The 15,935-nt window shown below is 40.3% G+C and overlaps 1 protein-coding gene across 1 annotated transcript in view; it reads right to left on the bottom strand.

Annotated features, from left to right (window-relative positions):
* The window catches only part of LOC141010393 (CUGBP Elav-like family member 3), a 28,747-nt gene extending 17,770 nt beyond the window's left edge, over nt 1-10,977 (bottom strand). Inside the window, exons 1-2 of the mRNA XM_073483339.1 lie at nt 10,833-10,977; nt 6,910-6,992 (exon numbers count right to left, since the gene is read on the bottom strand). Coding sequence (XP_073339440.1) covers nt 6,910-6,992; nt 10,833-10,977 — 228 coding nt within the window. The remainder of the gene's footprint in view (nt 1-6,909; nt 6,993-10,832) is intronic.
* Between the last annotated feature and the right edge of the window lie 4,958 nt (nt 10,978-15,935).

Here is a 15,935-nt window from a genome sequence, read left to right on the forward strand (position 1 = left end):
TCACAAGGCAAAAAAAAGAGGAAGGAGATTAATAGAGGCGGATGATTGTGAGCTCGGAACAAAGCGACAGAGGCAGGGACAAAACAACAGAGACGCACAAGTACGCTCTGTTAATGTTTCCACACGTGGATGCACACACAGATGCGCACACACATGGGCGGGCAGGCACACAAAGCGGAGAGAAGCTCTACCTTCTCCCTGAATCCGACCAGTCACTAAATCAATCAAACACAAAGAGACCGACGGCGCAACGCTTGTACAATTCAATAATATCTGATCAATGTTCCAGTCGTCAGTGTCAAAGCTGCTTCCCTGCGTCGTCTCCGGCTCCTGCAGGGTTCACTAGTCTGTCCAGTGTCAAGAAGACGAAGCTGACAGCTCTCCACGCTGACATTCAGCCTTTTTGTCAGACGGCCGAGAAAAATCCCTCAAAGTGGAGAAACTGAATATCAAAGAGTAAATTTCTAAAAACACTCAAGTTGACTCTCAATTGTTTTGTCTCTTCTGACTGTTAAATATTCATGTCAAGTGTTGTTTGACTCGACTCAGTGGAGCAGAAGGGGGAAAGAACTGAATCACGGACCGGTTTCTCTCTCTCTCTCTGTGTGTGTGTGTGTGTGTGTGTGTGTGTATACAGAGAGGGCCCATGTCCTACTTTTCTTTTTTTCTGAACTTTTAATTCAGGCTTGGTTTACATGCTTTAACTCCACCGTAGTCCGGTGTGTGCGCAGTTCAAAGAGCCTAATGAGTTCTGTGACAACAGCCTCTTTCCACTTTTTGTGTGTGTGTGTGTTCTACTGCCACGTGCACACACGCTCCCCTACCCCCCAAAAACACACTATTTCTCAGTAACAGATGTCTGTATTTAAGCTGATAAACACACTGCCTCAATGCACCTCCAACCCCCTCCACCCTTACCGCCACCCACTGTTCATTATGTCAAACTTTCATTCATCTCTTCCTCCCCTCCCCCCACCCTCCCTCCCTTCATTTATCCAATTTCTCTCTAGTTCACACCCATTTACCACCTCTATAAATCCAATCTGCATTCATCATTACAGTGGCCCCAGAGTGACGTACAGAGGACGGGCCCTTTTTTTTTTTTTATTTGTCGCTGCCGCCTGTCCTGCATCGCACATTGATATGCATGCATATGTAAATGAATCGACGCATGAATGCACACTTAGCTCCAGATATATTCATCAAGTGAACACATTCGCTCTGAGGCGCGCTAATTGCTATCATCATCATCCCCGCGGCTCACTGACATCAAGACATGGCTACATATGGACGCCCTGGTTTATCTGCTTATTGTCAGATACATGAAGTATCTCACATGCTCATGTTTTAGGGCCTCAGTGAACCAAATCTGAGCATCTAATTTGTATTTCTTGCCACTGACTGTCAGTTTATCTGTTACTATTAAAAAAAAGGGAGGTCTACAGTGCTAACAGGTATATAAGAGACTGTTCTTGGTGTGTGTTTCAGCAGCAGAACGTTTGCTCTCACATTAAGGGCACAACACTGTGGCACTACAACTTCCTATCTCATATCCTGCGTAAAAAGCCTGGGCTATATTTAGCATATGCATTTATTTCAGACTATTGATAAAACCCCTCTGTCTGCTCCGTCTGAGTCCTTATGGCTGAGTAAATGTCAGGCTTAGTCAGATGTTCCACTCAAAGACGGCTCCTTCCTCTCGTATGGGCGGCTTAAACACAGAAGGCCTTGCAGCTCAGATTTTACTCTCTCTCTCTCTCTCTCTCTCTCACACACACACACGGCAGATAGTGAATGAAGAAACCTGAGAGGAGAATATAATGAAAACTTCCATCCATCCTTCATCCATCCGTTCGTCTCTTCCGATGTGTACTCTCCGCGGAAACACGCGCACACAAGAGCAAACAGACTTTAACACACAAAAGCACACACACCCTTCATTAAACTGTGTTAGTGCGAACACCTGCCCTCCCTTCCCCCCGCTGCACATGCAAATAATACACCGCACACACACACACTGCTACTTTCTCACTTGGGCACAGTCGTGTTATTAAGTACTTATTGCATTTAAAATTAACGGTGAGTCATTGTTGCAAATATTAATTTAGGTAAGTGAGCGTTGATGAGGGGCGATATACTCCGTCTCTACTGAAGCAGATATGAGCTTCAGAGCTGCGACTGACAGATCTTTTTCCTTATCGATCAAACAAAGAGTTTGACATTTTGGGAAACAGGCTAATTTGCTTTCTTGCCAGGAGTTAGATGAGAAGATTGATACCACTTTCATGTCTGTAGGTTAAATACGATGCTACAGTCTGCAGCCTCTTAGCTTAGCTTAGCATAGAGACTGGAAACAGCAGGAAACAGCTAGCCTGGCTCTTATACAAACAAGATATCAAGTGTTACATAGTAAGGTTTAGAGGTGATGGTAGGCAGAATGTGTGACTAGGCTAAATATAAAGCTGCATTCAGTTAGCTTAGCTTAGCAGACACGAGTGGTATCAATCTGTTCATCTAACTCTCATTAAGACAGCAAGCAAATTTCACAAAATGCAGAACTTATTACGTCCACCAATGAGGTTATGTTTTCACCCATGTCCATTTGTTTGTTGGTGTGTAAACAGGATTAGACAAAACTACAAAAACGAAAAGAAAATCCCATCACAAGAGCCCACGGTCAAAACACAAAGATAATCAGTGTTCTATCACAAAAGCAGCTCACTCACCAGGATATAATGTTAGCAGTTAACGTTTCTGCAAAGCACAGCTATGTCCAAGCTTCACATTTGTAGCAAACGTGGCATATCACGTTCACATTTGACAGCTATAACGGGATGGTGGAGGCATCATTACAGCCAACAAGGCTGCCAAACGGCCGACTGCAGTTGGAATCACACCAGTGGATTTTGGGAATATTTCCAGCCATTTTTGTGGAAACCAAACCGATCATGGTGACCAAAACAGGCATTTTAAGCCAAAACAAGATGTTTTTTTAAACCTACGCAAGTGTTTTTTGTGCCTAACCCTAACCGGAGCATAAGAACAGCATTGTGACAAGAAAGAAACAGAAATTTGAACCCCAAACAAATGTTAAGCTGCAACATAAAGAAACGCTCCGTTTTAACCTAATTGTGGTTTTGCAGAAATGTACTTAGCTGACATTTATTCTGGTTATTGGGTTGGACAAAAGACTAAGAAAACCAGAATATATATACTTAAAAAAGAGATGGAACAAGTGAATTTGTAACATTTCTTCTTGAACACTTCATAGATTATGAAAACAGTTGCTGACATCAAATTTCAGCTCTGATTAATTTCAACTGCAAATAGTAAGCAGATTCAATCATTTGGCTCATTTAACAGTTATTTTTGTTAGAATATAAATCTAGTTTCAGATGTTGCCTTCGTAAAATGGCTTCTTTTAACATGGCGTTATTGTCTCTATGAGCCTCACAACAGCTGACTTGGCCAGACACACTGGCCCGAGACAGTACAGAGATAAAGGGATAAGAACAGAGGGGACAAGAGTACAAGATGTCCAAGTAGGATTGAACGCGACTGCAGCTCAGGAGTGAATCTTTTCTCTACCCAACCTCCATTTCCAACACATCCTCTTGGCGTGAATCTGGTGTATTTGCTCCTGTCTCCCCTCCCTAACTCCATAACCATTCTCTCACTTTCTTTCTTTCCTCGCTTTCGGCTGAATGTGCTTTTGACACTCTTCCTCCCCCTCTCGCTTAGAGACGGACTCTCTCACCTGAAATTAAACACAAGGCCAGGTGCCACTCTGAAACAACCATCTGTTCGCCCCTGCCTGACTTCTTTTTCTTTCTTCTTTCCCATTGTTAGAAAAAAAAATCAGTAAAATAGCAAGGAGAAAGAAAAAGACCGACCCAGAGAAGAGAAATGCTATATAAAAAAAAAAAAAGAAGCGGCGTTGAGTGTTAATGACATCCTTCAGCTTTCTCTACATTCAGGTGTGCTTTCAGTCGAGCTTTCTCCCCTCAGTCCTATAATTGCTTTCATGTTATTTCTTTTGTATCACCCCGGCCACGAGATGCCAAAGTTAATTATTCTTAGGCAGTGCAGGTGCAATTAGATGACAATTACACCACAGCTGGTAGCAGGGGTGGGAAGCAGTTCTCGTCCGCGTGGGCGTGTGTGGAGCTAATAAGATGGTTTTTGTCTTTTTTTTTCTTCTTTTGGCAAGGGAGGGGGGAGGGTGAGGGGAGGATTGAGGGGACACAGGAGGTTTTAGCTTGTTCCACACAGCTTAGAGGTAAGAGGTTGTAAGGGGGGAGAGCCGCTGGGGTAGAAACACAGGGGGGAGAGGACTTTAGCCATGGGGCATTGGGCCCTGCTGATCCCCTACGAGAGGTCAGGAAAGGTCACGCTACTGTCACGCTAACAATGGGATTTCTTTTGTCGCCGCCGTAATACCAGCCTGCCCCTTCAAACTGTCTCCACGTCCCACAATAACCCCCTGCCTGCCCTTACAACAATGTTCTGGTGCTGAAGACAATCAATATGTCAAGCGTTAACACTTTTGATAATCAAGTAGTTATTTATTAAGAAAAAAATCTAAATATTTGCCAGCTCAAGCTTCTCAAAACGTGAAGGTTGATGCCAGTATCTACTTTAGGGTTTCCGCTAATGATTATTTTTGGTAATGGATTCATTGTGTTGTCTAAAAATGCCAAATAATAGTGAAAAATGCCCATCAAGTCCATGATGACTTCTTGTTTTGCCCTAAAAACAGCATAAAACTCGAAGATATTCAGTTTTCCTCCACATGAGACAAAGAAAAGCAGCAAATTCTCACATTTTGAGAGGCTGGAACCAGAAAATGTTTTGCACATTTCGAAATCAAAAATAGCTTTATGAGCAAAATGCCAAAACATATCTGGATATTAGCTTGTTTTCTTAGTCTTCTATAATGTTTAATTGAACATTTGGGACGTTTGGGAGGAGAAAAACAAGCAAATTGCCTACATCATTGTGGCAGCTAAGACTGTAACTGTGTTGTCTAAAAATGTCCAAAATGTGTGAAAACTGTCCATCAAGATTAACCAAAGTCCATGGCAACATCTTGTTTTGTCCTAAAAACAGCCTAAAACTCAAAGATATTCAGTTTTCTACCACATGACACAAAGAAAAGCAGCTAATCCTCACATTATAAGGAGCTGGAACCAGAGAATGTTTTGTTTTTATCAAAATCAAAAATAGTTTCATGAGCAAATGCCAAAAGATATCCGGTTTCAGCTTCCAGTGTGAATATTAGCTTGTTTTCTTTGTCTTCTATAATATTTAATTGAATATTGAATATATATATATATACAGATTTGGGACAAATGGTAGGAGAAAAACAAGCAATTTGCCTACATCATTGTGGTGGCAAAGAACTTCATTGTGTTGTCTCAACATGTCCCAAAACAGTGAGAAGTGCTCATCATGATTTACCAAAATCGACAGCGATTTGCTCCTTTGTCCTAAAACTCAAACATATTCAGTTTTCTACCACATCAGACAAAGAAAAGCAGAAAATCCTCATATTCTGAGAAGCTGGTACCAGAGAATGTTTTGCATTTTTCCATGAAAAATGACTCAGATGATTATTCAAAAAGCAGTTTAATGATTCTTCTGTCGATCGCCTGCTTGATTAATCCAATAATCTTTGCAATTTTTTTAGTAAAAAGCCACATTTTGAATATTATCAATGAATTTGTGAATATTAGCTTGTTTTCTTAGTCTTCTTATATATTTAATACTACATCATCATGGTGGCTAAGTACTTGATTGCGTTGTCTAGAAATGCACAAAAAATAGTGAAGTATGTCCATCAAGTGCCTCAAACGCAAAGATATTCTGTTTTCTACCACATGAGACAAAAAAAGCAGAAAATCCTCACATTTGAGAAGCTGGAACCAGAGAATGTTTTGAATTTTTGCTTCAGAAATGACTAAAACGATACATTCCTGTTGATAAACGCTGCTAACATTTTTTTTTAAAATACCAGCTTGTTGTCTTTTGTGATATTTAATTGAATATCTTCGGTTTTGGACGCTCTGTAGGAGAAAAAACAACAACAAATTTGACTAGATCATCGTGGCTAACTTGTTGTGAGCCTTCACAGACTAAACAGTTACAAGATTGACCGATTGATTGACACTGAAAATAATCTTTTGGTGCATCCCTTCATTGCTCAACCCTCTGAAAACAAAGAAGTGAATGATGTAGATTTCAACAAAAATAACCGAAAGGAAACAGGGGTGAAGCCTTGTTAACAAAAGAGGAAGCAGCAGCAAGTCTGCAAGCACACTCTGTCTCAGTAATTCCTTGCCTTGTCGCCTTGTCTCTCATATAGTCGGTTATTATAGAGACGCGGCTGTCATGTCATATTTAGTTCTGGAAATGTCATTTGGCAGCACACCTGCTGCCTGGCTATGCTAATAAAGCTAGGTTTAACTTTGATTAGAATTCAGAGGGAGAGGTGGATGGAAAGAGAGGAGAGGAGGGAGGGAGGGAGAGAGAGGGGGGGGGAGAATGACGGAGACAAAGAAAGGAAGAGAAACATCAGAGAGAATAAGAACTGGCAAAGTCACTCCAGCAGCGAGCCTCATAGCTGTCTCTTTCGACCCGTGACATGTTGCAAGATGACTCATGCCTTAACTGGATGGATATGTCTGGATGCATCACATATGAAACATAAGAGGGAGAGCAGCCTCTGACCTTTATTGGAGCATATCAGCTGAAGGGGGAAGTCAGGCCCGCATGTCAAACTCGGTTAACGTTCCTGTGTCACTGTGTGTCCTCGTGCGTCAGATAGCCTAGCATGCCAGTTATTCTGCTCCTGTTTTATATATACACATGAGCTGTTGAGGAGCTCGTAAAGAGAGACAACACACTCACCCCCGGTAGTGTCTTCTGCTCGTGCAGTGCATTCTGGGCTTTGAGGGCGGACTCACGCGCACAATATGTGAGGAAGGCACATCCTGGAGACAAAGACAATCAATGTTATAATAAGTACACGTGTGTTTGATGTATATAATGTCAGGAGCTTGAAGGATAAGTTCACCCAAAAAGGACAATAAACTGAAGAAGCATGTTTCTGCCTGCAAGCCTTCAGGACAAATAGCTAGTTAAGATTAAAGGACAAGTTCACCCAAAAATTTTAATTCAGCCGTTACCTACTCAAGCCTCATTTATGCTCAACGTTATATATACAGACGGAGCCTTCTGTCCGTACTCTCCTTCCATTTCATCCGCATTTTTGCAAGTTTTCTGAAAGCTTACGGATACGGACCAACAGAGCAGTACCAGTGTAGCCAATAGTTCCAGCGAGACACGACCACAGGACATGAGGAGGAAGGTTTAAAAATGACAGAACTTTCTGAGGATAGGTTATGTATGTTGTTACTTCGTCACCACAAAACAGCTGGGAGGAGATTGGACGGGAATCGCGAAGGAAAAGTGTCGGCCCATGTTGCGCCCTCTAGTGGCTGTAAAGCTTAATATTCATGCCAACATGACGGACGCATGGGAGTATTGCGGGCACTGACGGTTATATCGTTTGAAACGGACGTATCTATTGTCGTATGTAAAGGGAGCATAAACAAGCCTTTACCCTCATGCTGATGAAAAATCGTGTGAAGTTTAGTAGTCAACAAAACGTTTCTGGAGCTTCACAGCACAATAGCGTTGTAGCATTCTCCTAAGCAACTGAAGTAGATGTTTTAAAATGTAAAAAAAAACAACCAATAAAAATGGCTCCATACAGCCAGTCCGGCGTAATCCAAGTCTCTTGAAGTCCAGACAACCAGAACTGATAAGAAAAGACGTTATTGACACCCTCGATGTGCAGTCAAGCTCTTGCACCTACTTCAAACGGGGTACACGCTCATGCTTTTAGCTTAGCGGCTACAGTGAAGATTTCAGCTTAAAAAAAAGTGTGTAAATAACGTTCTCTCAAATCAATTTTGGATCTCAGGGCTTCCAGACACTTGGAAGCCATTTTATGTTTTGTAAAACAAGTCCCCATCTACTTCAGTTGTTCAGGAAAATGCTGCAGCGCTGTTTTGCTGTGAAGCTCCAGAAATGTTTTGTTGGGTGAACTTATCCTTCAATCTTAACTGGCTATTTGTCCCGAAAGGTCTGCAGGCAGTAACATGCGTCCAGAGATTATTGTCCTGTTATAAATCTGCCATTTCATACATGTGCGTAGGTTCTGTTTGACAACTGTTCTGGGTCAGCAGTGTGTGTTTAAAATCTCTAAAAAATGCATCCCTCCTTTAATCAGGCCATCATTATTAATATGCATGAAACAGAGGCAGAAAATAAAATAAAAACATTTAGGGAAATAGTCTCCCAGTAGAGATCTCTGGGATTATTAAATCATAATACCTGGAGACTGTTCAGACACAAGCAGTCTGAATGGGTATTTAATATCATGCTGGTCAAGCAAAATGTATGCAGCCCCACATAATAGAGAAAGGCCTCCATTAACCTTTAGAGCTCCCACAAATCATGAATATGTAAAATTATGCAGAATAGGTGTTATAGGTGTTAGAGAACTGATACCACCTGGCCTATACGTCTCCCAAATGACTGATTCATAAAAGCCTTTGTTTTCGGCGCTCAGATTTGCATTAGAGACGACAGCGAAGATCATTGTTTAGCTCAGATCACTTTAACCAGCTTTAGTCCATCTGTCAAACAGGATTTCGAGTGTGTTGAGACTTTACTTACAAAATATGAGAAAGCCTGTAGTAGCAGTGGGTGACACTTACTCCTACAAATTGACTGATATCGCCACATGAAGCCAATTATGGGCTGACAAAATACTTTTTGTGAGATTGATCTGAGACAACTACTTTTCTGGTTATGACCGTTTGAGAATGGAGAGTGCTGTGCAACATTTTACTCTGCTTTTCATTCAAGGATATATTTATTTTTTAAATTCCAACAGCAATTAATGACTCATTTTCTCTTAAAGTGAATGATTTTTAAATGTAGGGTCCAGAGGTAGGCGTGAAGGGAAACCTCCCATCATGCACCGGGGCGTTTCATGAACATAATTTTCATTTCATTTGTGTTTCAACAATATTTTTACTGTTTCCGCGTTCATATTGTCGTTATATGGTTATATAGAGTTAGTGTTTAAAGTAGGTTCAAAGGTTCAAGAGTGTATTGACTATTAATCTAAAAGTTTGTCTGGTAACACTTTATAATAATCATCGCTAATACATTTATAGTCACAGTCAACAAACAATGAAATGCTTTATAAACCATTTATTAAACATGTAAAGGTTTGCAAACATCAGTTTCAACTTTATAACCGCCATCAAGATAATGTTTACAGATGAACTACGCAGTATTTATTAACCATTTACAAAAAAATTATAAAGTAACATAAACATCAGTTGCAGTTTTACAATAATCATTTGCCTTATAAATGTTTTTAAAGCATTTCATTGAAATAACTATTCACTTAAGTTTAATTAACTATAAATGTAATATTTATTAATGACAGTCAGTCGTCAGGCGGGAGGCTTAAAAATATAATACTGTGCTCTTAAAATTTTAAAAAGGATATTACCTTTTACAATTTACATAAATGAGGGATACACAAACTTATTCCCTTCGAGGGGCGAAATTAAAAACTTAATTGTAAACCACGGGCCAAAAGCGCACACTGATTGTGTTGTTAAGATGCAAAATAGGACTGTATACAGAAGCCCAGACAGGCAAAAATTAAATAAAACTCTGGCGATCCATTTTCTAGTTGTCATCTTTTTGACTTAAGAACAGATGAAGGGAAAATCTTTCTAAGTTTCTTAACTTCTTATTTCTTTAAACTGGTCTCTCAGGGCTTCTGAACAACTGGGATCCCTCCCTTGATTTACTGACTTCCTTAAAACATTACTCTTTACTGTGGCTTTCAAATAAGCAGGTTCATACCTTTTTGTTTTAAATCTGTATCTTTTCATTTGCTTTGTTTGTTTTTGTTGTCTTTCAAATGCAGGTTTAACATTTTCTTACTGTCTTTTGTTAATGCAAATCTGTGTCTCTCTGTAAAACCTTGTGTCTTAAGGGTGCTATAAACTTCCTTGGACAAAGTCTCACTCTTGTGAAGAATGATAAATAATAATTAGGGATCTTAGGTCGGATTTTTACCTCACAAGAAATAAAACGGCATAAACAGCAATTCATATTTTACTTATAAAGTTTATTTATTTCGGTAGAAACATCTGGTGGGCCAACTCGAACATCTGTGCAGCCCTGACATAAATAGTTTACCCAGTTCTGCTCCAAAGGTTTGCCTTGATGTCAAAAATCCAATTCCAGCAAGGCGAATGGAATTATGTTGAATTTAAAAGCATTTAGTGTGAGTCGCTACCTTATATTTAAAGGTTTGAGTCAAGGATGATCAATATTTTAGTCAGTCTTTGTCTAAATTATTCAGAAACTGTGAATCAGATTTCTTTTTTAGATCAATGGAGCTAAACATCAGGCTGTGGCCTCTCACAGGAGTTCTTAAAGAGGCTCCAGGGAGACAAAATGAGGACTAGTTGAACCTCAAACTGACGCTTTGGGTTTGCGTCCAGCCTGAGCTGCCAACCCAAAGCGTTAGTATTTGACGATCTGGGAATGAGACTAAACAATCAACTATCTTTCTCTGAGAAGTTACATTTGGTTTCTTTAATTTCTGACTGGAGGACATACTGTTTAAGAGCAACTAATGCCATGACCATCACCATCTTCCAACAAAATAATACTAAATAAACAACATTCACCCCCCATACGAGCTCCCTGAGACAAAATACCAGCCTCACCTTTGTGCATCCCTGTGTATTTGTCCTTGATCACCGTCAACTCATAGATCTTGCCGAACTGCTCGAAGATGGGCTTCAGGTCCTTCTCCTCCAGGTTTCGGGGTATCTGCCCGATGAAGAGCTTGATTGCGTCAGGCTCCTTCATTGAGAAGTCTGGGGAGGAATAATAACACACAGACACACACACAGAGAGAGAGAGAGAGTAGAGGAGGCGGTCAGGAGGAGCAGACAGGAGCCTGCGGGCTTAAATTCACACTGCACAGGAGGTGCAAACAGGAGGCCAGGGATGGAGGTGCAGATGGGAGCGCTCAGTGGGAATGGGAGGCTGAAATTATAGTTTTTACACCCTTAGAGACATGGTGTTCCCATTCGAGGAGTTATATCTCAGATTTTACAATAAAACACATTAGTACCACTTTAATTATAATGTAGATTAAGATATTAATATATTAAATTCTTACTAAGTAACCTAAGGCTACTATAAGCTGCAACAGATATACTGTGAGAGCTGAAAGTGCTATAAATTCTGCAGGAGTGGTGATATAATTCTATTTTACAGATGATTTCATGCAATTACACACATTTTTTTGACATGATTGAAGAAGCCGGAGGCACATTCGCATGTGTGTGTTTTTATTTGCATAAGACACACACAAAAAATCTGATAAATTGCCAAAAAAATAAATGAAATAATGAAATTATGATCTCGTAACTTCCATATTCTTGGCTGTACATGAGCAAGAGGGCTCAGAAATGACGAATCATAGCAGCACATCCACAATATATTCCCTCTGAATGACATTTAAAAAAAATGATTTAAAAATACATGTGATATTGTAGTCAATAATAGTACACACAATCCTTCATGCACTGAATCCGGTCTAGGCCGCCTATATATTTATATATTTATATATATATATATATCGAGCCCCTACATGACAGTGTGTCAGTCAACACAGCTGGAGACCTGCGCTCTTTGTCAAGACACGGGTGACAACAACAATGACCTGATGATGTTTCACCAGAAAAAAAACAACAAAGAGTTAAAAAAATAAAATAAAACAAAAATCATACCTGTGGTGCTGTTCGTGGCAAAGAATCGGCGTATTCACTGGATGCCTTGTCTTCCTCTCCCCCCGCTGTTATTTAGTTATTGGATCTCAATTATTCAGTTCATTTGTCTGGAAGAGCGTCTTTGAAATCCTGTAACAAGTTAGGCCTGCACCCCCCCTATAACAACACAAGTAACATCCAGCGACGGTCCTTTATTCGGCATGAGCGTGTTTTTCTAAGATCTGCTTGTTGTTGTGGGTTTTTTTTTTTTTTTTTTGTCCCTGCTCTTTTCCTGACAGAGGCTCCGTAAATCTCAAATCAACCTGGTGTAAAAAAAAAAAATCATAAAAATAAACAAATGTCCCTCTAGCTGTGCTGAACGAGGAGTGCTGTGAGAGATGAATTTCCTTCAGTAGACCCGGAGGGAATTGGCAGTCTGGTTGCTCGTCCTCTCCTCTCCCTCTCCCTGTGTGTGTGTGTCTGTACTCCTTTGACGTCGTAAGCCGGTGTCTCCCTCCCTGTCCATCTCCGCTCCATCCCTCCTCCCCTGGGCTGTACGAGCCGTGATGTCTGCCGCCGGGGACCGTCGCTAAACTACCAGCCCTGTGACAGCAGAAGGGAGGGAGAAAAAGATAGAAAACACAGTCATGGCTGCAGAGTGCGATGATGAGTATTTGTGAGTAGGTTAGGGCTTTTTTCTTATAGAGTGGTGTAGTTTGTGGTCGTAAAACACAGAAATCGGTTAACATTTTTGCACATCCGGTCGATAGGCTTTTCGAATGGGTTTTCACTTAAATGCCCCAAAATAAGGTACTTTTTTATTACATTTTATGGCATTTAGCAGATGCTTTTGTCCAAAGCAACATACAGTAATTCATACATTCGTACACTGATGCCGGTGGCTACCATGTAAGGTGCTGACCAGCACATCAGGAGCAGTTTGGGGTTCACTATCTTGCCCAAGGACACTTCGACATGCAGACCAGGGGAATTGAACCAGACCTTCCGATAACAAGATGCTGGCTCTACCCCTGAGCCACAGCCGCCCGGTCAGTTTTCATTTTGTCGCCTGTCGCTATGAATTGTGGGACAGTCAGAGAGTGAGGAGGGAAGTCTGCGCATGAGATTTAACCAAACAGAAATAAAAATATTATCTTGTACATGAACATTTGTACCTTGATTGATTTTGTTTTGTGGTTGTTTTTTTGCCTACCTGACCAGGGTCAGCAGATGTTAAGTTAGCTGCGAGCTAATTGTCCCCAATAAAATAACAGATTTGTTTGTATCATTCTTCGGATCACATTTGTGGACGGTAAATGTGTAACATCTGCTTAATGCTTATAACAATGTTACATATGAGAAGAATGCTGTAAATAGAAAGGTGATTTATAAATGAAAGTCCTGAATGAGGCAATAAATGAACATCCATCTTTTTTCCATACCTACTTGTCATATGCAAGGTTACATAATGCATACTTTCTACAGTCATACAACCATTTACACTCAAATGTAGAGTCAACAATTCACAAAATGTCTGGAAACCACAGTACTCAGAGGAAACCACAGTACTCAGAGGAAACCACAGATACACAATGCTGAAACACATTAAGGGCCCACTAGTTTATATATGACACCTTATCTTAAAGTTGTAATATGTAACATTTTTCCGCATTAAAATGTAAATGAATCATCCCAAACGTTTCCAACAATGTTCAAACCCAGAGAAATGTGTAATTTTATTCAAGATAATGGTGTTTTTCATTTGGTCGCCTGTTGCTATAGTAACTTCCAGGGACACATCAGATTATACTCAGTGAGGAAGGAAGTCGTGAATGTGACTAAATGTAATGTGAATAAAACTTTAGCACATTACCTCTTCAGTGGACATTTCTGCACGAGTCCTGCACACAAACACATGCTCTAAAATCAAGCTGACAGGCACTTTATATGAAGGTGTACTGTATCTGTATATTTCCTATATGCACTTTGCAACTGTAATGCTGTCAGTACTTTTGTACGATGTCTTATTATATATTAATGTATAAAACAATTCACATTACGATGTCCTGGAGGCTCCTTGTTGGTAACTCACAGCCTATATAGTTCCATATTTATGACATTTTACATTAAACGTTAAATGCGTTGAAATTACATCTTCAACATTTCGCCTACCAGTGCATAATGACTTCAGGGAAGAATCTTCTCTCTCATTAATATTGTCTCTCTTTCAGAATCAGAATCAGAATCAGAAATATTTCATTTATCCCGAGGGGGAAACTGGATGTGCTACAGCAGTTCCTTCTAGAATAAAAATATCCCACTCTAGATATAAAGAAGATATAAACAGAGAAGGAGAATGAGACACAGGAGTAATTAAGAGTCAAATATATACAGTAGGGATGCACGATATGGATTTTTTCAGTCGATAACGATAACCGATAATTATTTCACGTTTTTGTATTTTAAAAATGAGTTCATAACCTGTAGTTTATGCACCTCTGAGGGAAAAAAGGCTAAGATGTAGCAGGCAAAGACGGATGATTTATTATTCATAGCTCTAATAAAATTAATTGTGTGAAACTCGTAGACTTTTTCCCTCCTCTCTGAACACTTGCAGAACATGTACTGCAGGTCACAGTTGCGTTGTCTTCTTCTGAACTTGAAAAAAAAAAACGCCCACTCCAGTGACGACATGTGTGGCTCTTGTCTACATTGCGTGGCTCTACACTGGTGCAACAGCTCTACGTCACAATCGCGATAACAGCATCGTTGTTCTTATTCTTCTCTGTGTTTATTGCCGGCTGGCAAACCAACTTTAAATGTGCATGCCGCCACATATGGGTGTAAATGCTGCACTAGTTAAATCAACTGAATTAATTTGGCTTTTTATTATCGGTTCTATTTATCTGCTATAATTTCATTATCTGCCTATAATTTTCCATTATCGGGCCGACAATTTATCAGTTCGATATATATCGTGCATCTCTAATATAAAGTACTAAAAATATGAAAATAACAAAAAATTGTGTATTATATCTATAGTACTACAAATAAACAAAATACTACAATGATAACACAAATTTGACTTTTGTGACATATTGATGTTGTAACTGCATTTTAGCAGGTTGAAAAAATACATCTTAGGTATTCAGATATTTTTTGTGTCCTCTAAAGAACTTCCTGTGGTTCAAAATTAAAGGTTTTATGACGGCTAAATTTTACTTCATGCGGCCAAAACTACAGGGTGGATTTAAACCTTGAGCCTCAGGCGTGCAGTTTACCAGGTGAGTTATTTATCAGACCATGTTTTGGTCATCCAACCTTGGAACATTAGCCTATTTGATGAAGGTTGAATGACCAAAACATGGTTTGTATTACAGCTGATAAATAGCTCTCCTGGTAAAGTGCACGTCTCATGTAAGCTACTGAGGTTGAGGCTCGGGGTTTAAATCCTCCAGTGGAAGTCGAATAGACGTCTTGTGGATATGATTTTGCTCAGAGGGAATGGTCGAGTCCCTCAAAAGTAAAAGAGGGCAGGAGGGTTTTATAATTATTTTTCGTTTTTCACGTGGGCGGTAAAAAGCAGACGGTCCCTGACATCAAGCGATGCAAATCCGCCTTTTGTTCTCGCCGTGGAGCTGGCCACGGTGCTGAAATGGGTCCACTCAAAACTCGTGACACATTATCACGGCTACAATTTTCCCTCTGTGAGTGGAAAAAGACATAATTTCAATAAGAGTGTGTGTAAATGGAAGGACCGTGAATTCACATCCACACACACGCATAAGATACACGCACCACACGCACGCACACGCCCTCTCTGATATCTCGACAGCATGTAAACAATGAGCCCACATGACAGCAGGCTGCACACACCCGACCTGCGCACACTTCAAACGAGTCACGATCTGGACCGGCTCGGCTCGGCTCGTCAGCAACCTTACAGTGTTTATTTTAAAAACACAGAAAGCCTCTGGGCGCACATCACATCTCTCTCCACCGCTCAGTCCTTTATTCCCACCAGCAGAGTCTCTCCTCGGCTCGTCTCTT

Source organism: Pagrus major, chromosome 16 (assembly GCF_040436345.1).
Source record: "Pagrus major chromosome 16, Pma_NU_1.0".
Taxonomy (NCBI): domain Eukaryota; kingdom Metazoa; phylum Chordata; class Actinopteri; order Spariformes; family Sparidae; genus Pagrus; species Pagrus major.